The 26,289-nt window shown below is 40.0% G+C and overlaps 1 protein-coding gene across 3 annotated transcripts in view; it reads right to left on the bottom strand.

The window, feature by feature from the left end:
* Positions 1 to 6,903: 6,903 nt before the first annotated feature.
* Positions 6,904 to 26,289, bottom strand: part of ttc3 (tetratricopeptide repeat domain 3) — a 125,204-nt gene continuing 105,818 nt past the window's right edge. For 2 of the 3 annotated variants that reach the window (XM_041211141.1, XM_041211143.1), the window contains exons 37-43: positions 26,058 to 26,151; positions 23,255 to 23,356; positions 19,825 to 20,246; positions 19,510 to 19,636; positions 17,148 to 17,342; positions 12,307 to 12,399; positions 9,861 to 11,066 (exon numbers count right to left, since the gene is read on the bottom strand). In XM_041211141.1, the coding sequence (XP_041067075.1) occupies positions 10,944 to 11,066; positions 12,307 to 12,399; positions 17,148 to 17,342; positions 19,510 to 19,636; positions 19,825 to 20,246; positions 23,255 to 23,356; positions 26,058 to 26,151 (1,156 nt within the window). In that variant the 3' untranslated portion in view covers positions 9,861 to 10,943. Of the gene's footprint in view, positions 8,889 to 9,860; positions 11,067 to 12,306; positions 12,400 to 17,147; positions 17,343 to 19,509; positions 19,637 to 19,824; positions 20,247 to 23,254; positions 23,357 to 26,057; positions 26,152 to 26,289 lie in introns of those variants that run through there. The other variant, XM_041211142.1, reaches the window with a different exon arrangement.

The following is a 26,289-nucleotide window of genomic DNA, read 5'->3' as shown; positions in this document are numbered from 1 at the left end:
GCAATTATCGGCGAACACTGCCACTTCTGACCTTATAATGGAAGGAAGGTTATTGATGAAGTGCTGAAGATTGTTGGGCTTAGGACACTACCCTGAGGAACTCCTGCAACAATGTCCTGAGGGTGACACCGTTGTTAAAATAATAGACCAGGCATGGTGACAGAATCATTAGCAATATTGCACAGTGCCAAGCAATATTCATGGACTTTGAAAGCACTTCCAATAGGGCATGCATCATAGACTTCTGACTAAGGTCAGAGCATGTAGAGTGCAGGGGACAAGTTGCAAAATAGGTACTAATTTGGCTACAAAGAGAGGAGGTAAAGGTAGTTGATCAGACTGACGGATGGTGGGAATGCTGTTCCACAGGTGCTGGGACCACTATTGTTCACCGATTGTACAAATGGTTTGGAGTAGAATCCCAAGTGCAATAAATTCTGTGGTTGACATCAAGTTTTGGCTACGGTTGATATGGAGGAAGACTGTGACAAAAATACAGAAGGATGTTAATACATTTGCAGTGGATCTATAATTGGCAAATGAATTTCAACATAGGTAAATGTGAGGTGGTGCATTTTGGAGGAGCGATAAGGCTGCAACATATTCATTGAGAAGTCTAAATAGGTTACAGGCCCAAAGGGATCCATGGATACTGATTGACAAATCATTAGAAGTGCAAACAAAGCACTGAAGTTCATCTCCAGAGGAATAGAATTCAAAAGCAGAGAAGTTATGGTAACTTGTAAAGAACATTGAGACATGGAAACAACTGTATACAAAAAGGATATATAGAAGCAGTGGAGAAGGTGCAAACAAGATTTGCAAGGAGGATGCCAGCACTGAGAGGGTACAACTGTCATGAAAGACTAAATGGGTTGGAGCTCCTTTCTCTGGAAAAAAGACAGTTGATCTTACTTGAAGTTATGAAAGGGTTCAGTAGGGAGACATAGAGAATATGTTTCCACTTGTTCGTGCCTAAAACTTAGGTGGTAAATATAAAACAGTTGCTAATAAATCCAATTAACAATTCAGGAGGAGGTACTTTAGCAGTTTGTGGTGAGAAGATGGCATATTGCTTGGTTCAGGCTAATAACTTAGATGCATTTAAGGATATGCTAGATAAGTAAATGAAAGTGAAAGGGATGGAAGGGCATGTTGATAGGATGAGAAAATAATTAGAGTGAGAAGAAGCCAATGTACAGCATAAATCCTGGCATAACCCTGTTGGGCTGAATGACTAGTTTCTGTACTGTAAATTTGATGTAATTCTGTTATTTTCATCCCAGTTTCGGAAGACTGTGGTGGATAGTCAAGTTGGATCTTTGAAAGGGAGATAGATTACTGGGAAATTGAGCATTAAGAGATGAAGAGGAAATTGGAATTATGGTGAGCTGACAAGACTCAAAATGGTGGAGCAAAGTTAATGAGCCAAATGGCTGTATTTGTTATCCATCAAGCTGTGAATGTTAAATTCACTGCTAACTGAGAGCCAGAGAACTCTAGTCAATATCTCTGATTCAAATACCTTGCTCTCATGCAAGTGCTCTTCATATTTAATCACTAGCAGATTGTTTCGATTTAATATAATAAACTGAAGATTTCTAATGTTATTGTTTTACTGTCCCTCTGTGCGTTGTTTATGAGAGCCAAACACAGGGATAATCAGAGTTAACCAAGTGGCAAATGATTATGAATAAATTCTCTAAAGGAGTCCAGTATTGCTATGTGTCTGGAATGCTAATGAATGAATTGTTGCTGGAAACCAGATATTACAAGAGTCTCTTTGCTTCATGCGGAAAATGAGCTACAGAGGACTGTGAATTCAGATACCGAGCAGTGAAAACTGATTCACGAGACTGAATTCTGAATTCTCTTCATTACACAATTATGAAATGATACCGCACAGATTTGGTCCTTCATACTTGTGCTAGCTCTTTGAATCAGTTGTCCAATTAATGCCACTTACCCACTCTTATTGAAAAGCGGTTTGTATAAAATTCCTATTATTTCTTGCCCTTATGTTTTATATTTTAAACCTTTTTCTGGAACATCAAACACTCCTGGGTTAGCTCTGAAGCATAGGCTGGATTCCCAGTAAAACCACCTTCAGTAAACCCTGACAATATGCTTTAATCCTGACCTTTTAAATGGGTAATAATAAATATTTGGAGATCGATGAATTTAAACAGCTTTGGGGAACGAGCAGAGGAATGGGACGAAGTGAATAGCATTTCTCTTTAATGAGAACTGGAAATATCCATTAACTTTTTACCTTTATTCAAAAAACTTTTTATATACCTTTTTGTTATAAATATGAAGTTTGTAAGGTTATGTTTTTGCAAGTCTCTTTAATTTAGGGTAAAATGGAGGACTGAAAGACATTCATCTGGCCTCTTCTGAATTTTGCCCAGCAACAAGCCTGGGTGGTTTGGTTGCTGTGGGGACAATTGAGGCCCAGGCTGTTTTACTGGGAAGAAGCTGCAAGATATTCACACGTGTAGATAATTGCAAAGGCATCTGTGATACTGGGAGACTGTTATCTCCAAGTGTCTCAAGAATACTATAAACTGTCTCTTCAGTTTCAAAGTGGAGTAGAGTTGGGGAGTCTTGAGGATAGCAGATTTGTATTTCTACCTGGATACAAGACACATGTGATTCATGTTGCCATGAAGATGGGCTTTGAGGGGGGGAAAGAGTCCATAACAAGCTAATGTAGTATTGGGTAACATTTTTTTTATTTGTTCACAGGGTGTTGGCATTGTTGACCAGGCCAGTATTTATTGCCTTTCCTTAGTTGTCTTTGAGAAGGTGGTGGTGAGCCACTGGAGTCCATGTGATGGAGGTACATCCACAATAATGTTAGGAAGGGAGTTCCAGGACTTTGACTCAGTGACAGTGAAGGAGCAGTGATATAGTTCCAAATCAGGATGGGGTGTGGCTTGGAGGGGAACTTGCAGGTAGCAGTGTTCACATGCATCTGCTGCCCTTGTGCTTCTAGGTAGTAGAGGTCATTGGTTTGGAAGGTGTTGTTGAAGGAGCCTTGGTGAGTTGCTGCAGTGCATCTTGTAGATGGTACATACTGCTGCCATTGTGCATTGGTGGAGAAAGTGAATGTTTAAAGTGGTGGATGGGGTGCCAATCAAGCAAGCTGCTTTGTCTTGGATGGTGTCGAGCTTCTTGAATGTTGTTGTAGCTGCATTCATCCAGGCAAGTGGGGAGTATTTCTCCACACTCCTAACTCATGCCTTGGTGGTGGACAGGCTTTGGGGAGTCAGGAGGGCGAGTTACTTTCTGCAGAATCCCCAGCCTCTGACCTGCTTTTGTAGCCACAGCATTTATATGGCTGGTCCATTTCATCAATGGTAATTTCCAGGACATTGAGGAATTTAGTGATGATAATGCCATTGAATGTCAAAGGGAGAAGAGTGTCTCTTGTTGGTCATTGTGTGGCACTTTGGTGGTGCAAATGTTACTTGCTACTTATCAGCCTAAACCTGAATGTTGTCCAGATCTTGCTGCATATGAACATGGATTGCTTCAATATCTGAGTCACTGTGAATGGTCTGAATATTGTGCAATGATCAGCAAACATCCCCACCTTAAGTTGGAAGGTCATTGATGAAGCGACTGAGATGATTGACCTCCAACAACTACAAACATCTTCTTTTGTGCTCAGTATGATTCCAACCAGTGGAGAGTTTTCCCCCTCATTTTCATTGACTTAAGTTTTTCCAGGGCTCCTTGATGTCACACTGAGTCAAATGCTGCCTTGATATAGAGGGTGGTCATTCGCACCTCAAAAATAAAAGGGAGTGGGGGAATGGAGGCAATAAATGTGTGCATCACCTACGTGACTGATTGTTAACAGTTTCAGTCAAAGTTAATATTGAACTTTAAAGAACTGGTCCTTGTTCAAGTGTTTCACATTGAATGCAGCAGCTTTAACGAACTTGGCCCTGCAGAAATTGGTATCTACTTCTGTCACCCAGCAAGTGCTGTAATCCTGCATCATGTAGATTTATATGTACTGGGACCCCCAAAGACTGAACTCAGACCTATCCTAATTTTTGCCCCTGGCTATCCTGATGTTGGTCTAAGGAAATTTGGGGTCTTTAATTTATCACTCATTTGATTTGCTGGGACCATGCTCTGCAAATTGTTGTGATGTAAGCAATTGAATAACAGTGACGACATCGCAAAAAGCAAATAATTGGAGTTGGATATGAAATGCTTTGTGATGCTTTGAGTATATGAAGGAATGTCAAAGTTGTAATTAAGTCCTTTAATATTGTGCAGTTTGATTCATTTATCTATTTTCACAAATTCTGCCCTGCTACCCCTTAATTACAAATACAACCTTCAAACAGTTTGGAGTATGGGCAATCATACTGAATCTTCAATCCTTTTTCAACGTTGGGACAGGATTTGTGACCATGAACAGGAAGTGTTGCTTTATTGTGTAGAACATTGTTGTCTAATACAGTTCCCACTAGCCATATATGGTGAACTGGGAATCCAGAAACAATCAATCATTTTTGATTTGTAAATTAAAAATGAACAATACACTCCTGTTGGTTATGAAACCTCAATACTCATACAGGCTTACTGTAGGCATGTAAACTTTAATCTTTTTGTACATTTGGTAAAACAAGGTTGTCTGAGTGCATGTAAAGATTTTTTCACTAAAATTAGTGCATGAGACTAAATTGGTATCACTATCCAAACCTGTGGCTAGTCAGAAAATTCAATTGGACAAAACAGGTGCGGAGCAGCACAAATTTTTAGTGCAAGATTGTCCTCTGCTGGTGAAATAAGAAAACAGCATCATAGCTTAAAAAATCCTATGAAAACCACTTCCGTTTATACAATGCCTTTCATTTTCTCAGGATGTCCCAAAGCTCCTCATTGCCAATTAAATATTTTGCAGTGCAACCTCTATTGTAATGTAGATGAAAATATTTTTAAAATTCAAATTGTCAGTGGTATGTCAGAGTAATGCTTTTCAAATTAGTTTCTCGATTTCATCTTTTAAATGGCTGCTTTGAGTGGAAGTTTGACATTTTTGAATCTTTTTACTTAAAGAAATAATTTTCTTGGTTTCAACACTGCATATGTGATCGTTTGATGCTTCTGCATTGTTGAAACATTTGTATACAATGTGGCAAAGATTAGTGGTAAGCCAGTGAATTGGGAAAATTTTAAAAACCAACAAAAGATGACCAAAAAATAATAGGAAATAAACTTTGAGGGTAAACTAGCAAGTAATATAAAAACGGACAGTAAGAGTTTCTTTAATTATGTAAAAAGGAAGCAAGAGGCCAAAGTGACCATAGGCGCCTTAGAGAATGAGGTTGGGGAAGTAATGGAGAACCAGGAAATGGCAGAGGAGTTGAATGACTACTTTGCTTCCGTCTTCATGGTTGTAGATACTAATAGCATTGCAAAAATACGAAAGGGGCAAAAAGGGAGGGGGGTGGTGGGAGAAAATAAATACAACTATCACTAGAGCAAAAGTTCTAGTGAAACTAATAGGGCTAAAGGATGAAAAGTCTCCTGGACCTCATGGGTTGCATCCTAGGATCCTAAAGGAAGTAGCTGCAGAGATAATGGATGCACTGGTCGTAATCTTCCAAAAATCCGTAGATTCTGGAAAAATCCTAGAGGATTGGAGAACAGCCAATGTAAGACCCTTATTCAAACAGACAAAAAACGGGTAACTATAGGCCAATTAGCTTAACATCTGTCATTGGGAAAATGTTGGAGTCTATTATAAAGGATGTAATAGCAGAGAATTTAGAAATACATAATCTAATCAAGCAGAGTCAGCATGGCTTCATGAAGGGGAAATCATACCTAACAAATTTATTAGAAATCTTTGAGGAGGTAACAAACAGGATAAATAAGGAGGAACTAGTAGATGTAATATATTTAGATTCCCAAAAGACGTTCGATAAGGTACCTCGATAAGGCTACTTAAGATAAGAGCTCATGGTGTTGGGAGTAGTATATTAGCATGGATAGAGGATTGGCTAACTGATAGAAGACAGAGTTGGGATAAGGGGGGCATTTTTGGGATGGCAACCTGTATCTACTGAAGTGCCACAGGGATCAGGGCTGGGGCCTCAATTATTTACAATATATATTAATGACTTAGATGAGGAAAGTGAATGTACTGTTGCCAAGTTTGCAGATGACACAGTCTACAGAGGGAGAAAAACAGATTAAGTGAGTGGGCTAAAACATGGCAGATGGACTATAATGTGGGAAAATGTGAGGTTATGCACTTTGGCAGGAAGAAGAGGAGCTAAATATTATTTAATTGGACAAAGACTGCAGAAGGTGCAGCACAGAGGGATTTGGGAGTCCTTGTGCATGAATCCCAAAAAGTTAACATACAAGTTCAACAGGTAATAGGGAAGGCAAATGGAATGGAGTATAAAAATAGGGAGATCTTGCTAAAACTATACAAGGCACTAGTTAGACCACACCTAGAATGCTGTGAACAATTTTGGTCCCCTTATCTAAGGAAAGATATACTGGCATTGGAGGCAATCCAGAGAAGGTTCACTAGGTTGATCCTGGGGATGGAGGGATTTTCTTGAGAGGTTGAATAGGTTGGGCCTGTACACATTGGAATTTAGGAAAATGAGAGGTGACCTTATTGAAACATATAATATCCTTAGGGGGCTTAATAGAGTAGATGCTGAGAGGTCATTTCCCTTTGTGGGAAAGTCTAGGACCAGAGGGCATAATCTCAGAGTAAGGGGCATTTAAGACAGATTAGAGGAATTTCTTCTCAAAGGATAATGAATCTGTGGAATTCTTTACCACAGAGGGCTGTAGTGGCTGGGTCGTTAAGTATATTCAAGGCTGAGATAGACAGATTTTAATCAGTAAGGGAATTGAGGGTTACGGGGAAAAGGCAGGAAAGTGGAGTTGAGGATTATCAGATCAGCCATGATCTCATTGAATGGCCTATTTCTGCTGCTGTGTTTTATCATACATACATTAATGTTCTTGTCTATTGTATGTTTTTATAGCTGTTCTGCAATTCCTGTCGAATGGATTTTTAATGGAATACTAAAGTGAATTAAAACAATTGTTTAGTATTGGAGGGAAAAGGTCAGATCTGTCAACAATAAGACAGAAGATTTCTTGAGATTTGTTAGGTTAGTAGTGAAAATTATATTTTGTTGAGTTCAAGACGCCACCTTTCTGGGTAACTATAGACCCAGCAGCAACAGAGAGGAGTTGGCCTGCAAAAGGCTTTCTGCGGTTCCACAGCCTGGCAGATTCTTCCCTGATGCACTGAAGGAAAATATTTGATGAGAATGATACTGGGGCTTAGAGGATTAAATTATGAGGACTGGTTGACTTGGCTTGTATTTCTTTGAGTATAGGGATTGAGGGTGAGCCGATCAATATGTTTAAAATATTAAAGTGTAGATCAGAGTTAGATGCTGTCTGATATTGAGCGATTATTCTTCAGTGTTGGCAGAGATGTCGATATCAAAGAAATGCACGAGGGAGATTTATGAGCAAAGGTTAAGGCAAATTGCAAATCCATTTAAACATGTACAAGGTGAAACTTCATGTCAGAGGAATGAGGGCAAGAGCCAATTGTGCTGCAACACAGCAACGCTCTCTGCAGTTTTCTGCTCACTTTCCCCTCTCAATTGCTGCAACCAACTCCAGTGCTCGTTATTGCACTGCTGTCTGCAGTTATTAGTTTTATGGCTGTGGGCTCTTTCCGTGCACCAGGGAGCAATTATAAAGACCTCAGCCCACTTACATTGACATAGTTGTAGATGCACTCAGCTTAATTCTTCCATTTTCATGTGAGTGTAGCTGACTTTGACTTTTGGGAACGAAGACCCAGTATCAAGAAGCTGCTAGTTAGCCATAAACCCATGATGTACAAAGAAGCATTTCACATTGTGATTAGAGCTGTTTTTCCAGTCCCACATCCTGCCTGCATTGTAGTAGGTCAGTATAGTAAAATAGTGGTTCTCATTTTTTATGTCCACTTGGTCATGGACCCTGAAATTACTACCCCCACCTTTTGCTTGTCACTGCAACAAAACTTCATCAGAATTAATGGGATGAATGGCAGTGCTTTTGATGAGACATCAATGAGGTGATGTTTGGTTCTGCATTCAGTAAGTTCCTCCTGTTTTCAGTGTTGAAAATCCGATTTTGCAGCTGTTAACACTAACATAAATCTTGTCCATGCTTATGACGTGCTCTGCATGCAGGGGCTTCCCTGGGTTCTGTAACAACGTGAGTGGCAGGGTGGAAGTTTCTGGCCTGTTCTCTCCTGCGGCCTCAACCATGGTGTGTGTGTGTCAAGGGCCTGCATTTTGGACCACCTGGAGAATCCCTGTGAACCAGACTTTGAGAACCATTGTAGTAAAATCATTTATAATTAATTTTAAATTTTGCAGTGTGCATCTAATAAAATGGGCAGTATGAAATCCTCCAGTACTGAAGGCAGTCAAAAACCTTAAGTCTAAATCACCCCCCTTCCAACTTGGTGAGAAAAGGGTTCTGGGAAGATTTTTGGGAAGAGTTTATCCTGGTTTGAGTGGAGATTGCAGGGAACAGCCCACTGGCAGGTGGAAGCTGTCTATGTAAACAGATTGTGTCTTTTTGTCAGGCAGTGTTGTCTGATGTGTTTTGCTATTCTAAAGCTAACTCATACTGACAAAAGTATTCTAGCAAACAACCCTCACCTCTGAAGATTCAGAAAAGTCTTGATTGCTTAAGAGCCCTTTGACGTATCTTTGACTGATTCCATTTCCTGATTTAATGCAAGCAAAATACTGTAGATGCCGGAAATCCAAATTAAAAATGAAGTGCTAGGAAAAACTCAGCAGGTCTGGCAGCATCTGTGGAGAGAGAGAGAGAAACAGAATTAACAGTGTCATATTCAACGCAATGTTAACTGTTTCTGTCTCTCTCTGCACAGATGTGGCCAGACCTGAGTATTTCCAGCACTTTTGTTTTTATTCCTGATTTAATGGCTTAGATTTTTGCTGTCAAAATAATGGTGACAGGTTAATACTACAAATGTTGTGGTTTTCAAATTCAAAAATTGATGTCAGAGTTGTGCAAATCTGCTGTCACCTTCGTGGATATGGCATCTTGTTGCTTGCCTCTTATAACGCTGTGAAGTTGCTATAAGTGCACAGTGGATCTGAATGAAACCTGCTAGAGTTATCATTTCAACTCTAATTTTTAGTGCCAGAGAATCATTAACTATTACAAATGTGGAATCTCTTTCCTTCAAGTAACTCACTGGAGTTTTTAAGAATGTAATTTTTTTGAAGTACTCTTCCTTTCCGTCTATCGCTCAATCTCATCTAACTTTATCAAATCAGGTACACAAAGAAATATAACGAATTTACCCACTAATTTATAATCCCTTCTCGGTCCCCATGCTGTTAATTTTGCTATTTATTAGTTTGACTTGAGATACTGTTGCTTTCCCAATTTTCCTTGCTGCAAAGTTATCTGCCTGCACCAAAAATAAATTTAGACTCACCTGTGCATTTACATTTCTAAATAGTGGTAGAAACTATTTGATGATCTGCTACAGCGAACGATGGCCCACCATTGTTTTCTTCTCCATTTCAATATGAATGCCATTTTATGATTTAACACCTCATTCTGAGGTGTTAGATAGAGACTAGGTTTTCACAGGTGGAGAAAGGAAAAATTGCTTGGGGCTGTTGAGGATTGGATCTTGTTCATTGCCAATAGAGGAGGAAAGAGGTTCAAATATGGACTGTACTAACATTCTGAAGGCCACACATCTTAAGTTTCATGTTTCTTTGAACATACTTTAAGCAACAAAATTATTACTTTATTGTTTTATTTACAGATTATTTAATACATTATCACCTTTCAGATGTAGTTCAACAGGGCAACATAACAAAATAGGGTAGGTGACCTGGTGTGCTGTGTTGAGAAATATTTTCTGCATACCCATGTCATCGACTCTAATCTTTCTTACACAGGCAGATTAATATTCATAATCATTCACATCTCTAACTTCTCCCAATTGTGACAAAAGGTCATTAACCTGAGAAGCTAACCCTTTCACTCTCTGCAGATGTGACTGAGTATTTTCAGTATTTTTTTTATTTTTTGTTAACATTTGGGAGGTAGCCTTGGGTGGTGAACAGATTCTTAATGAAGGTTGGCACATAAATTTCAATACGAAACAAACCCATTATGCCAGGAAGATTTCTATGGCCACAAACTAGGATTATCCAAGAGTGAAGGCAAGATTACTTAATACATTCAGGCCTGTGGAGTTCTAAAGATTTTTTATCCTTAAACTCCCCACAATGGCTTCTGTAGCAAAAATATGTACTGTTTTTAACATAATATCTGTACATATGTAAAAAAAATCAATATGGCACATCTGGGATGCAGATCAGCAGATTTATCATTAATTTTAACTAAATATTTCTACAATATTATTCCTTAAATTTGCAAAAAAAAAAGAACGTGCTCAGCTTGTTGGTCCCTTGTAATCTTAACACACTGTTTCAGAAATGAAGTGAGATCATGACCAGGATTGGATCTAGAGTGAATAGTTGAACCGGTTCCACTATTAATGTCACTTTGGTATGACAATCTTTAAGAAACTTCAAATTTCCTGATGAAGAATAATAGTTTTAACAGATCACAAACAACCTCTCTCTTATCGAACCTGAATGTCATTTAGTTCCCTGAAGTTACAAGCAGTCACTATTATTACAACACAGAAGGGGGGGGCCTTTTGAACCAGTGTCTGCGCCAGCTCTCTAAATGAGCACATTTTTTTTGTATGCTATACTAAAATCACATGCACCTCATAAAATGAAAAAGTTATAGAAAGTAATGATCAACACAACTTCAACGATTATACTAGTTGATGCTCTCTCAGAACATACTTAAAAATGAAAGGTCTGTGTATTTTTTATCATTCCAGACAGTGCAGGGAAATCTTCAGGCAGGAGAGCATGAACTCGACATGTTGGACAGGTGCTATTCTCTCTCAGCCATTGCTTGATGCACTGTAAGATAATCATAAGAAAGCATCTTTAGAACACCACAATCATCATTCTACTGATTTCACAATGGAACAATTTATATCATGTCTTTAACAATAATAAACAGCCCAAGGTGCTTTGCAAGGCAAAAAGACACTCAGCCACATTAAAGCAGATAGTCAAAGGCTTGGTCAAGAAGGTAGGCTTTAAGCACCGTCTTAAAAGGAGGAAAGAGGGTTTAAAAGGGATTTCCAGAGCCTGCATTGATGTGACAGACTTGAAAACAAGCATGAGAGCTTGATCAAGCAATACCTCAATTTTAATCCAGGTCAGTAGATCATTGAGGTGATAAGTGAATGGGACTTTAAACAAAAAAATAATTATGGCTCAACATCCCAATAAATAAACTACTTTTAGATTGATCAAAATGGTACAACTGGTCACTATGCAAGCAGTTAACCGGTAACAAAAATTATTTGGTTGAAAGTTACATCATAAATCAAATTGTATTCTAAATTAAACAACTTTTTCAGCCCCCATTCTTTAAAAGTATCAGGAAAACACTATATATTATAGCTTTGCAGAATGAACTCTTTCCTCTTGTCATTCACGCTTACCTGACTGAAAAAGTGGTCATGTTTCTCCTTATCCGATGAGCTATCCTCATCTTAACCACACTTTAAAACTTACCATCTGGAGAAGTCACAGGAATCACCCCATTTCCAATCCAACTTGCCTGCATTTTCCAGAACTATCTGAATGGTAATTTTGCCTTTACAGTAATAGATGGTAGCCTTTAATTACAACATTGTCACAATTCTAAAAGAGTACTACACAAAAAACATGTTGCTCTGTGGCATTTCAAATCCTCTTGTACATTCATCCATTACATTAAAGCAGATACTCTGATCTTTTTCACTTGCTGTTTGTGGGGGGCCTTGCTGTGCACAAACTGGCTGCCACATTGCCTGTAATACTACAGTGACCGCAAAAGCACGTTGTTGATTATAAGGCACTATAGAAATTCGGGTCTGTCTTTATTTCAAATTTCAACTGCCCTCTCCTCTTGCCAATAAAAATGGAAATTTGAGGATATTTTTTACTGGATCAACAATAGTTTCTGGTTTCACCCTCTGCAGAAACTATCTGGCTCGGTAATCTTTCAGCCCCATTCTTTCTTTCAACCTCTTTATCCCCACCTAAGCAGGCCATCTATTAAAATTTATGAATGACAAAAATGAGATGAATTGACAGCAATGCTTACCAGTTCATGAAAGTGATGCTTGCACTGAAGCACACACATAGTGTCTGGTGTTAAATCCTCATGACAAATAATACATGGCTCGTCATCAAATGTCTATGATGAGAAATAAGGAAAACTTTTCAACAACCATCCTTACCAAGTAAAAACCATCTTTTCCACTGTGCTCCATCTAATAGCCTTAGCTGTGTTATATGTTTCTTTCCTCACTCTCTCCCCCACGAGTTTCAATGCATCATGCTAGATAGGGAAATGGGAGACTTTACCAGCAAAATTCTGTCCTGTATGAATGTTCAGAACAGTCAGCTAGAGCTTAAATTTACAATGGTTAGAATTTACCAGAATGTGGCATTTCAGGGTGTGCTCTGTTAAACTGGTCCCCTGTATCCTCCACCTCAAAAGTGTTTTGTCACCATAGTTGCTGGAAGTGTGAGCTGATAATAGTGCAGTCAGGGTATCTGGGACCTTGGTGAACCAATGAAATTAAAAGAATATAAGAAATAGGAGTAGGCCATTCAGCACCTCAATTCTGCCCCACCATTCACTAAGGTCATGGCTGATCTGCCCCAGGCCTCAACTCCTCTTTTGTGCCAGCTCCTCATAGCCCTCAACTCCCTGATATTTCAAAAATCTATCTACCTCCTCTTTAAATACTTTGTGACCTAGCCCTCCACAACTCTCTGGGGTAGGGAATTCCAGACATTCATTACCCTCAGAAGAAATTCCTTCGCAACTCAGTTTTAAATGAGTGTCCCCTTATTCTGTAACTAGTCCCCTAGTTCGAGATTCCCCCACTAGTGGAAACATCTTCTCAACATCTACCCTGTCAAGACCCTCAGAAACTTGTATGTTTCAACAAGGTCACCACTCATCCCTCTAAATTCTAATGAATAAAGGGCTAACCTGTTTAGCCGTCAACCCCTTCATCCCAGGAATCAGCCTAGTGAATCTCTTTTGAACTGCCTCCAATGCCAGTATATCCTTAAATACGGGGACCAAAACTGTACACAGTGCTCCAGGTGCGGTCTCACCAACACCCTGCACAGTTGTAACAAGACTTCCCTATTTTTAAACTCCAACCCCCTAGCAATACAGGCCAAAACTCCAATTGCTGCCTTAATTACTTGCTGCACCTGCTTGTTAACTTTGTGTTTCGTGCACAAGAACACCCAGATCCCTCTGTGCCACACTTTTTTTGGAGTCTCTCTCCATTTAAATAATCATCTGGCTTTTTAATTTTCCTACCGAAGTGCATGACCGAACACTTTCCTATATTAAACTCCATTTGCCAAGGTTTTGCCCACTTACTCTACCTGTCTATAATCCTTTGCAGATTCCTTACACCCTCATCACAACATGCCGTCCCACCTATTTTTGTATCGTCAGCAAATTTGGATACAGTACACTCTGTGCTCTCCACCACCACCCCCCCACCTCCCTCAAAGTCATTAATATAGATAGTAATAATTGAGGCCCTAGGACTGATGCTTGTGGCACTCTACTAGTAATGTTTTTTCAACCCGAAAAAGACCCATTAAACCCGACTCTGTCTTCTGTGTGTTAACAAATCCTCAATCCCATGAACTCTTTATCTTGTGCAATAACCTTTTATGTGGCAACTTATCAAATGTCTTCTCGAAATCCAAATACACATCTACCAGTTCCCCTTTATCAACTCTGCTTGTTATATCCTCAAAGAACTCCAGCAAATTTATCAAACATGATTTCCCTTTCACAAAACCATGTTGACTCTGTTTGATTGCGTTAAGCTTTTCTAAATGTCCTATTTCTTCCTTAATAATGGACTCTAGCATTTTCCCAACAACAGACGTTAGGCTGACTGGCCTATAGTTTCCTGCTTTTTGTTTCCCTCCCTTCTTGAACAGGGACATCACATTAATGGTTTTCCAATCTACTGGGACCCTCCTGGAATCCAATGAGTTCTGGAATATTTCGACCAATACCTCCACTATCTCTGCAGCCACTTCCTTTAAAAGATGGAGAAATTAACACAGGAAGGACTGAGTGTAAATAAGAGTCAGTGAATTCACAGAATGGTTACAGCACAGAAGGAGGCTGATCAGCCCATTGAGTCCCGGCTGGCTTTCTGCAAGAGAAATCCAGATAGTCCCACTCCCCTGTACTTTCCCTCAAACTTGTACCATTTTTCTCTTCAAATTATCCAATTCCCCTCTGAAAACCATATGCGATCTGCTTCCACCACACACTCAGCAAGTGCATTCTAGACCATAAACACTCACTGCATCAACTTTCTTTTCCTCATGTCCCTGTTAGGTTCTTTTGCCAACCAACTTAAATTGGTGTCTTCTGGTTCTCAACCTGTCCACCAATGGAAACAGTTTATCTCTATCTAGATCCTTCATGATCGTGAACATCTCTATCAAATATCCTCTCAATCTTCTGTGCTCTAAGGAGAACAACCCCAGCTTCTCCAGTCTCTCTCATCCATGGAACCATTCTAGTAAATCTTTACCGCACCCTCTATAAAGTCTTCACATCATTCCTAAAGTGTGGGGCTGAGAATTGAACACAATAGTCCAGTTGTGGGTGAACCAGTGTTTTATAAAAAGTCATCATAATTTCCCTGCTATAGTATTCTATCCTCTATTTGTAAAAGCAAAATACTGTGGATGCTGCAAGATCTGAAATAAAAACAGAAAATGCTGGAAATGATGAAAGGTCATCAACCTGTAACCTTAACTGTTTCCTTCTCTACAGATGCCGCTAGGCCTGCTGAGTATTTCCATGATTTCCTGTCTATTTATAAAGCCCAGGGTCCTATATGCCTTTTTAAGAACTTTCTCAACATGTCCTGCCACCTTCAACTAGTTATAATATACCCCCAGGTCTCTCTGTTCCTGCACCCCATTTAGAATTGTACCCTTAGTTTATATTTCCTCTCCTAATTTTTCCTACCAAAATGTATCATTTTGCACTTCTCTGTGTTAAATTTCATTTGCCACATGGTCACCCTTTCCATCAACCTATGACCTCGAAGTCTATCACTATTCTCCTCTCAGTTCACTACACTTCCAAGTTTTGTGTAATCTGCAAGTTTTGAAATGCTGCCCTGTACACTCCAAGTCATTAATATATATTATGAAAAGTAGTTCCCCCTAGTCACCTCTGGGATCATCACTGTATATTTTCCTCCAAGCCAAAAAAAGTTCACCACAGCTTTGTTTCCTGTCACTCAGCCAATTTCATATCCAGATGTGTTCAAACTCATAGCTCCTTCTATTCCACGGACTTCAACTTTACTGGCAAGTCAATAATATGGCACTTCATTTTTGAAGTCCATATACACCACATAAACTCTTACCTCTTCAAAAAAACTAGTGGGTTAATTATTTTCCTTAATTAATCCACATTTGTCCAGGTGACAATTTTGACCAGCTTTATCATTTCTGAACCTTCCCTCTGCTGAGGTTAAATTAACTTGCCTGTGGTTGCTTTCTTTATCCTTACACTCTCTTCTGAACAAGAGTGTAAAATGTGGAATTCTTTGATGATCTGGTACTACTCCCATATCTAGGGAGGTTTGGAAGATTATGGCCAGTAACTCTACAATTTCCACCCTTACTTACCTCAACTACCTAGGATGCATTCCATCCAAACCTACTGCCTTATCTGCTTTTTAAGTAGACCTGGCTGTTCTCATACCTCCTCTTTATCAATTTATAACCTATCCAATATCTCAACTACCTCCTCTTCCACTGGGGCTTTGGCAACATCATCTTCATTGGTAAAGAAGATGCAAAGTACCCATTTGGAACTTCAACCATGCCCTCTGTCTCCATGCACAGGTCTCCCTTTGGTCCCCAATCAGCCCCAAACCTCTTCATAGCACTCATCTAATATTAAATTCCTATAGAAGAATTTTGGACTCCTTTTTATGTTAACTGCTAATCTATCTTCTGTCTCTGACCCGCTTACTTACCTTTTCACTACTTTATGAACTTAAATTCAGCCTGGTTTTCACTTGTATTATTCAATCTGGCATCTGTCAGACATCCCTTTCTTCTGCTTCGTCTTACTCTCCATCTCTTTCACCATCCAGGGAGCTCTGGTTTTTGTTGCCCTACCTTTTCCCTCATGTTAAATGTACCTAGACTGTACCCACAATACACTCAAACCATCTCTTTAAAGGCCATATATTGTTCGATTACATTTTTGTCCACCCATCTTTCCAACCAATTTACCTGGGCCAGATCTGTTCTAAACCCACTTAAATTGGCCCTCCTCCAATTAAACATTTTTACTGTAGATTTAAATGTCGAATCAGGTAGGGAAAGAGAAATTTAAAAACATGAAAGAAATGAGTCAGACAGGAAAAGCAGGATTTAAAAAAAAAACTTACATTTGATATTGTCAAATTGCTAACAATTCACAACCTGAAGGAATGAGACTTCACATTTTTAATTATTCACTTTCTGGGCAAGAGGGGTTAATTGGCCATTATTAACAATTACAACATTGTTAAAAGGGTACCCTAAGCTGTTTAGCTTTGGTGAGTTTAATGGGAATTTATGTGCAAATGCAGCAATTTCAAAAGGGTGAGATGCTACTTTCATGAAGCAGCAAATCAGCAGGAAATTTAAGACGATTCACTTCATGGGGTATCTTCCTAACTCATTGCTAGTCAATTTGCACATTAATAACTTGTGTGCTTTGTTCATGTTGTTACTTTTAAAACAAATTTTGGGCAAGAATTTGATAAGACTTTGATTTTGTTTATGCAGAGTGCGTCAGGAATCAGAAGTCTTTTCTTATCTTACCATTATAGTGGAAGGTAGTGAAATATATATTTGACTATCACTTACTGCAGGATTGTTTCCATGCCATTGTGAGGCAGTCTGAGCTTTGACAGATTTCCAAGGCTGTGAACGGGTATTTCCAGCAGCTATGGGAGTATTTGGTCTTGAGTCCTCATTCGATGCTGCAGATAAAGCAGCAAAGTCAGAGGTTGGCCTTTGGTGAACCAGAGTTGCTGGCTGTTGAACGGTGGAAGACGGAAACTGTAAGGTAAAGATGGGGGAAAAAACAAACATACATGCACCATGAAACTTGTTATACCCTCTTCATTGAAAATAATAAAACCAATTCTGACAACTAACACCATTTAATTTTGATTTTACTAAAATATCATACATATGTTCTGGTTACAATTTGAGTAGCTGCCACAAGTAAACAACATTGCAGAATTAGGTTTAATATTTTTTACTTAAGTTTAATAATACTTGGCTCCAGCTGCCTAGACCCAAAGCTCTGAAATTCCCTTCTTAAACCTTTGCAACTATTAAATTTTGCTGATATTAAGTGTCTAGGCATATTTTACTAGGTTAAAGGTGCTATAGAAATGCAAGTTGTTTTAGCTTTGGAATGATCCAATGACTTCCACCTTACAGCTCCCTGCACGACTTTATATACCGTGTAATATTTCTCCAACAAGCATCGAGACCAATTGCAGCACCCCTGCTGCAAACTGGCTAAAATTAACTACTTCAAAACAGACTAGAGATCAGACAATAGCCAGGATAACAAACTTTCAGTCACTGGAGGTGATATTAATGATGTGATTGATGATTACAATCAGCTAAAATAGTACTGGGCACACCACCTTGTTCCACTGAAGGACTTCAGAGGCTGCTGAAAGGCTTTGTTAGAAGATAAGCACACACTGCCTTTGGCACTCACCTTTGTAGTTTACGGGGCATACAGCCAAAATAAAACCCTCCTACAATGGAACAGTTTTCTGAAATGGGGTCTTTGGAGAAAGTGCCTGAGGTGTTGTAATATAAACTGACATCTATGGCAGCCACTGTATAATGGTGGTGAATGTTGAAGTGGATAGAGGGAGATTAGTGAAGCGAGGTAGAGCAAGTAACTATCAACAGCGACTTGGGGACTCTTGGCTGATTGAAATCTGCACGTTTTGCTCCGAGATTCTTGGTCATAACCCAAAAGGAAAAGCAGATCAAATTGAACAAGTTTTGTTTTTAATTTAAATCTCCACACAAAAGTCCAGAACATAGTGGGCAGGGGTGATATTCAAACTTTTATCTCACTGCATTTTTGTCCCACACACGACAGGAGTAAACCTTTAAACCAAACAGACGACTCCTCCAGAACAAAAACAAAAATACCTGGAAAAACTCAGGTCTGACCTGTGGAGAGGGATACAGTTGATGTTTCGAGTCCATATGACTCTTCATCAGAACTAAGACATATAGAAATGAGATGAAATATAAGCTAGTAGAGGGGGGTGGGACAGGTAGAGCTTGATAGGGGGCCAGTGATAGGTGGAGGCCAAGAATAGACTGCCAAAGATGTCATAGACAAAAGGACAAAGGGATGTTGATGGTGGTGATATTATCTAAAGGATGTACTAATGGGGACATTAAGGGTAGCAAGCAGGGCAAGCTAGTGGCAGATGCCCCTAGTGCGGGTGGGATGGGGGGAAGGGATCAAAATGGGCTAAAAGGTGGAGATGAAACAATAGATCGAAATAAATTTAAAAATAGGAGGGAAAAGAAAAATATATTTGTAAAAAAATTTATAAATTATTGGAAAAAGGGGGATCAGAAAGGGGGTGGGGATGGAGGAGAGTTCATGAACTAAAATTGTTGAACTCAATATTAAGTCTGGAAGACTGTAAAATGCCTAGTTGGAAGATGAGGTGCTGTTCCTCCAGTTTGCGTTGAGCTTCACTGGAACATTGCAGCAGGCCAAGGACGGTCTTGTGGGCATGAGGGCAGGGTGGTATGTTGAAATGGTCAGGGTCATGCTTGCAGACAGACCAAAGGTGTTCTGCAAAGTGGTCACCCAGTCTGTGTTTGGTTTCTCCAATGTAGAGGAGACCGCATTGGGAGCAATGAATGCAGTAGACTTAAATTGAGGGAAGTGCAAGTGAAGCGCTGCTTCACTTGAGAGGAGTGTTTGGGCCCTTGGATGGTGAGGAGGGGGGAAGTAAAGGGGCAGGTGTTGCACCTTCTGTGGTTGCATGGGAAGGTGCCATGGGAGGGGGTTGAGGTGTAGGGGGTGATGGAGGAGTGGACCAGGGTGTCCTGGAGGGAACCTCCATCTTGTTAAACAGTAGAGAGGAGCAGGCTAGGAATCAACCTTATTCAAACATTTAACATTTCCCATTTTTACGTTACATAATGCCAAGCTTCATACTCTCACCCTTGTTTTGTCCTGATGATCCAAGATGAGTTCTGCCACTCGATTGATTATTTCATCGTATACTAATCCAGAAAGGGAACCACCATTTGTACTACGAACCTCTTTAATGAAGTTAGTCAGACTGGCCCTAAAAAGCAGAATAAACAGCTATGGTCCAGCATTAGCTACAAAACACTTACTGCAGACCTTATTACTGCACAACTAGGATCCAGCAACTTTTAGTTAGCTTTAAACTAACCCAGCTCAGAATTATGGAAATGTTCATGTAAGATCATGTAAACTTGTTAATTGTGATTAATTTGGCCTCAGGCTTACCTTGTATAATGGGGGAACATGGCCAAAAGACGGCTGATGATTTTATCAAAACTGTTCTTGGGTTGCTGAGATGTTGTTTTCACAGGTTGGCTTGTAGGAGGCTGAATATCAGCAGAGTTTGCAAGTTCCGGTAGTGTAGGTGTTGCTGATCTATCATTTATTGGCAACCAGGCACACTGATGCTTTGTCAAAGAAGTTTCACGTTGAATTTGGTTGGAGGAAGACTGATTTTGAAAACTGGATGTCACAGAAGTCACAGGTGGAGCCTTAGTTGTTGCTTTAGCAGTTCTTGGGGCCGCTTGCATTAGAGAAGACAGAGATTTGTGTGTTGTACCAGCTTGTGGAATAGATGAAATCTCACTTGCCGAAGGGAAAGATGCTATAATAGCAGGATCAACAAAGGGCCGCTTTTCCAGTATTATCTGAATTAATAAAAACATTTTTAAATGTCAACAGGATGAAAATGTTTTTTTCTAAATACTACTTTTTCCTTCTAAACCCAGTTGCTCAAATGGTATGTTACTTTACACTTTATGAGGGAGGTGGTGGCATAGTGGTATTGTCATTGGACAGGTATCCCAGAAGACCCCAGGGTAATTTTCTGGGGACCCGGGTTCCAATCCCAGCACAGCAGATGTTGAAATTGAATTCAATAAATATCTAGAATTGAAAGCCTGATGATGACTGTGATTGTCCTAAAAATCCATCTGGCTCATTAATGCCCTTTAGGGAAGGAAATTTGCCGTCTTTATCTGGGTCTCCAGACCCCCAGCAATGTGGTTGTCTCTGAACAAGGGCAATTAAGGATGGGTAATAAATGCTGACTTAGCCAGCGATGCCCACATCCCATGAACGAATAAAAACACAAGCAGATAGTCAAACACATATTTAGACCCAACACCACGGATACTTGCTTTCGCTCAAAAAACATGATTTATCTCCACTTGCTGCTGCTGCGAGTCACATCCAGGCTTTTGTCACTTCCAGATTTTCCAAATGCCCCTTTTGGCTTCATGGGCACTGCCCTACATGATGAGTTCCAACTCACCCTGAACTCTACTACACTTGCACCACGTACAAAGTCTCATTCACCATCCCAATCTGTGCTCATCCTCCGGTGCCTCACTTTCAAAATTATTGGCCCACCTTCAAATCCGTCCATGGCCTCATTCCTTCCCTGCCGTTACAACTTCCTTTAGATTCCTACATTCCTGGCCACATCCTTTAGTCTTTCAACACTGATCTATACTTTTCTGTTCCTCCCCCACATTTAAACCTCTTTCATAAGCCCATTTGACTTGGTACAGTTATCTTTCCCTACATTTAAATTAAAACCTGGCCTTCAACTGAAGTCTATCACTTTAGCTGCAAAATACCTTGGTAATGAAAATTTAATAATTTAAAAAAAAAATTTGTTCATGGGATGTGGATATCACTGGCTAAGCCAGCATTTATTGCCCATCCCGAATTGCCCTCAAGAAGGTGCCTTCTTGAACCACTGCTGTCCATGTGGTGTAGGTACACCCACAGTGCTGTGAGGGAGGGAGTTCCAGGATTTTGACCCAGCAACAGTGAAGGAACGGTGATACATTTCCAAGTCAGGGTGGTGTGTGGCTTGGAGGGGAACTTCCAAGTGGTGGTGTTCCCATCTGGCTGCTGCTGTCTTCAAGGCGGTGTGAAAATGCAAGAGCTGGAAAATGGGATCACTGTAGTCAGGTTTTTGTTGAACAGCGTGGACATGATGGGCCGAATAACCTCCTTCTATGCTGTAAACATCTATGAGTCTATAAAATGCAGATTATTGTAGTTGTCTCCCAAAGCTGCTTCTACATCTACTTTTGGCTGGCAGCTTCCATAGCCCACTAAATTAAATCTACCAGACGTTGCAAAGGACAGATAAAGCGAGTGGGCAAAATGATGGCAGATGGAATTCAATTGTGAGGCCATTCACTTTAGTGCAAAGAACAATAGATCATTGTCTTAATGACAAGAAACTAGGAACTGTACAGGAGCAAGAGATTTGAGAATCAAATAGACAAATCATTAAAAGCTAGTTACAAGCACGTAAAGTAATAAAAAAAAACAATGGACCTTTATCTCAAGGGGTTAAGTACAGTAGTGAGGACGTGATGCATCAACTCTATGGAGCCTTGGTCTGACCCAGGTGGGTTACTGTGTACGGTTTTAGGCATCACACTTTAGGAAGGATATTCACTCAAATGATACCAGAGCTTGGAGGGCTAAATTGTGAGGACAGGTTGCACAAATTTGGCTTGTGATCCCTTGAATGTAGAGACTGAGGGATAATCTGATTAAGGTGTTTATAATGCTAAAAGGATTCAATAGGGTAAGTGCAGAGAAGCTATTTTCTCTTAAAATAGGAGAAAGGTTATTTAGATGGGAAATTGAAAAGCATCTTTTCAGAAAAGGTAGAAGAAATCTGGAATTCTCTTTCCCAAAAGCCTGTGGGATACTAGAACAATTGGCGGTTTCAAGACCGATACCAACGTTTTTTTGCTAAGTAAGTATATCAAGAGATACAGAGCTGCTTTTATTTCTTACATGGGACATGGGCATCGCTGGCTAGGCCAGCATTTATTGCCCATACCCTAATTGCCCTTGAGAAGGTGGCGATGGGTTGCCTTCTTGAATCACTGCAGTCCATGTGGTGTAGCTGCACCCACAGTGCTCTTAGGGAGGGAGTTCCAGGATTTTGGCCCGGCGACAGCAAAAGAACGCCAATACAGTTCCAATTCAGAATGGTGTGCGGGTTGGAGGGAAATTTGCAGGTGGTGGTGTTCGCCTACATCTGCAGCCCTTGTCCCTCAAGGTGCGAGGTCATGTGTTTGGAAGGTATGATTAGTAAATGGAGTTGAGATTCAGATCAGCCATGATCTGACTGAATGGTGGGACAGGCTCAAGGGTCTGAACGATCTACAGCAAATTAAGCTAAGACCAACAGGGAAGATTGAATAGTGGCCAAGGAACCAAACTTTCCTTCATCTCGTGCCTGCTGCAGATCTAACTGAACCTAGTGTGCATAACTGTGTATTTCCGTGTGTGTTTTGTGTGTCACAATAGCACTAGTCAATCACAATCTGCACGTTTGTCCTTTGTTGCTAGTTAAAAAGTTCAATGGTCCAGTGTTCTTGGACCAATCTCCGAAGATTCAACCAATAATTTAAAAAAGGTCTAAGGGATGCTGTGGTTTGTTTTGTGAATTTACACACACATCCTCCAGTTAAAATCCTAAACCTGCACAACCGCAGCTAGAGCATTTCCTTAAGGTCTCATGGTTTTGAATTAAATAATGTTCAATTCGAACTAATTACCTGTACAGCTGAGGTATGATGCAGGCTCTTTGGCAGAATGCATCTGTTTGGTTTCAAAAGTGTAAACTATTATGAGAAAAAATTCACTGAATACTTACGTTAGAGTTTGGTGGTGCTGGGAGGTTTGGAATATTCACTTGTGGAAGGCTGCTTAGTTGTGTTCCCTTTTTTACCAGAGTCTTCTGATAATTAAAGTGTATCTGTAAAATTGGAATACTTTGCGTTATTGCTCAAGCTTGATAAGTTTTCAAAACTTTGCTGCAGAACGTTATCAGTAGCGTTTTCCAGGTTGACTTTTCATTAAAGACCATCAACATTTATACAGAAAACTTGTGGTCAAGTCTCAGTTCAGTGCAGCATGTTGAGGGAACGTGAACATTATTTGGTACTCAACTGATTGGGGGAATACATGGTACAAGCACAATATCAAGTAAGCTGACACCAGGATTATCCCATTTTTAATAATTTATACAGCATGCAGGGTAATCTACAGATATTAAGTGTAATTTTTAACATAATTATGGAAAAGGACAATGATAAAACAGGAGTTGAAGTTCTAAATTAGGTCAAGGCCCATTTTACTAAGCTGAGGAGTGATTTAGCACAAGTGGATTGGAAATAGCTACTTTGAAGGCAAATCAGTGTCACAGCTGTAGGAGGCATTCAAAGGGGAGATTCAAGGGGTTCAGAGTAAACATATTCCTGTGAAGAAAAAGGGTGGGATGGCCAAATCTAGAGCCCCCTGGGTGTCAAGGAGCTTATGTGGTATGACAAGGCAGAAAAGGAGAGCTTATATCAGACACCAAGAACTCAATGCTACAGAAAGCCGAGAGGAGTATAGAAAGAGGAGGGGTGAAATAAAAAAAAAATTAAGAAAGCAGAGGGCATGAAAGAATATTGGCAAGCAAAATCAAGGAGAACCTAAAGATGTTTTATCAATACATTAAGAGTAAAGGGATAAGTAAGGAAAGAGTAGGGCCCATAAAAGACCAAAAAGGTAACCTATGTGAGCAGGCAAAGGGTATGGGTATGGTTCTTAATGAATACTTTGCACCTGTCTTCACAAAAGAGGGGGACAATGCAGACATTTTAGTTAAGGAAGAGGAATGTGAAGTACTGGATTTGATAAACATTGGGAGAGAAGCAGTATTAGGAGAGTTAGCATCCTTGAAAGTGGATAAATCACCAGGGCTGGATGAAATATACCCCAAACTGTTAAAAGAAGCCAGGGAGGAAATTGTGGAGGGTCTGACCATCATTTTCCAATCCTCACTGAATGCAGGTGAATTGCCAGAGGATTGGAGATCTGCTAATGCCTGTACCTTTGTTTAAAAAGGGAGTGAGGGATAGATCGAATAATTACAGGCCAGTCAGTCTGACCTCAGTAGTGGGAAAATTATTGGAATCGATTCTGAGGGACAGGATAAGCTAAGCTGTCACTTGAAAGGCACAGAATTAAAAAAAATGCGTTCATGGGATGTGGGCATCACTAGCTAGGCAAGCAATTATTGGACAGTCCATTTATCAAGGACAGTCAGCATAGATTTGTTTGGGGAAGGTTGTGTCTGATTAACTTGATTTAATTTTTTGAGCAAGTAACAAGGAAGATTGATGAGGCTAGTGCAGTTGATGTGATCTACATGGATTTTAACAAGGCTTTTGACTAGGTCCCATGTGGCACACTGGTTAAAAAATAAAAGCCCATGGGATTCAGGGGAATGTAGCAAGCTGAATACAAAATTAGCTCAGTGGCAGAAAACAAAGGGTTATTGTTGATAGATCTTATGTGACTGGAAGACCTTTTCCAGTGGGGTTCTGCAGGGCTCAGGACTAGGTCCGCTGCTTTTTGTGGTATATCTTAATGATTTAGACATAAATATAAGGGGAATGTTCAAGAAGTGTGCAGATGACACAAAAATTGGCCACAAGTCGATAGTAAGGAGGATTGGTACAGACTGCAGGAAGATATCAATGGATTGGTCAGGTGGCCAGAAAAGTGTCAAATAGAATTCAAGTCAAAGAAGTGTGAGGTGATGCATTTGGGGAGGTCAAACAAGGCAAAGGATTATGCAATAAACAGGATATTGAGAAGTGTAGAGGAAGTGAGGGACCTTGAAGTGAATGTCCACAGATCCTGGAAGGTAGCAGGATAGGTTGATAAGCTGGTTAGGAAAGCACATGGAATATTTTCATTTAGTGGTCAAGGCACAGAATATAAGAGCAGGGAGATTATGCTGGAACAGTATAAATCATTAGTTAGGCCACAACTTGAGTACTGTGTGCAGTTCTGGTCATCTCATTCCAGAAAGGATGTAACTGCACTAGGGGAGACTTACAAGGATGTTGCCAGGGATGGAAAATTGAAGCTATGAGGAAAGACTGGATAGGCTGGGGTTGTTCTCCTTGGAATAGAGAAGGATGAGGGGAGATTTGATTGAGAAGTACAAAATTGTGAGGGGCCTGGATAGAGTGAATGGGAAGGGCCTATTTACTTTACCAGGGAGGTCAGCAACTAAGGGGCATAGATTGAAAGTGATTGGTAGAAGGTTTAGAGGGCAGATAAGGAAAAATATTTTGACCCAGAGTGTGGTCTGGAACTCATTGCCCAAAAAGGTCGTAGAGAGAGAAACCGTCAACTCATTTAAAAGATGTCTGGATATGCACCTCAAGTAACCTGCAGGCTATAGATCAAATGTTGGAAAGTGGGATTAGGCTGAGTGGCTCGTTTTTCAGCCGGCGCAGATATAACGGGCCAAGTGGCCTCTTTCTATGATTCTAAATGCAGTAAACATTTTTTTCAAATTGGCTATTCTGTTTTGGCAATCATATTTATGAAGGTAACAATACATCCTTGAACAAAAGGCAATGGCTACAGTTGTGCCAAATGCAAGACAAACACACCTCAGTTTGACGAATTTGCTGGTTGATTGCAAAAAGAAATGATTCCCAAGATGCAATTGACCTCTGTAGTTGTGGCATAGCTGAGATTGAGCTGCTGCATAAAGAGAGATTATTCAGATATCAGAAGATCTTTCTTAGAATTGCAAGCACTATTGCTTTAACGCTTACAATGATGCAGGTCTTATCGGGCTTTTCCTTCAAAGTCACATTAGACACGTTTGTGTGCACATCT

Source organism: Carcharodon carcharias, chromosome 18, assembly GCF_017639515.1.
Source record: "Carcharodon carcharias isolate sCarCar2 chromosome 18, sCarCar2.pri, whole genome shotgun sequence".
NCBI classification, from domain to species: domain Eukaryota; kingdom Metazoa; phylum Chordata; class Chondrichthyes; order Lamniformes; family Lamnidae; genus Carcharodon; species Carcharodon carcharias.
The sequence above is the reverse complement of the archived record's forward strand: the minus strand, read 5'-3'. Positions and strand labels throughout refer to the sequence as shown.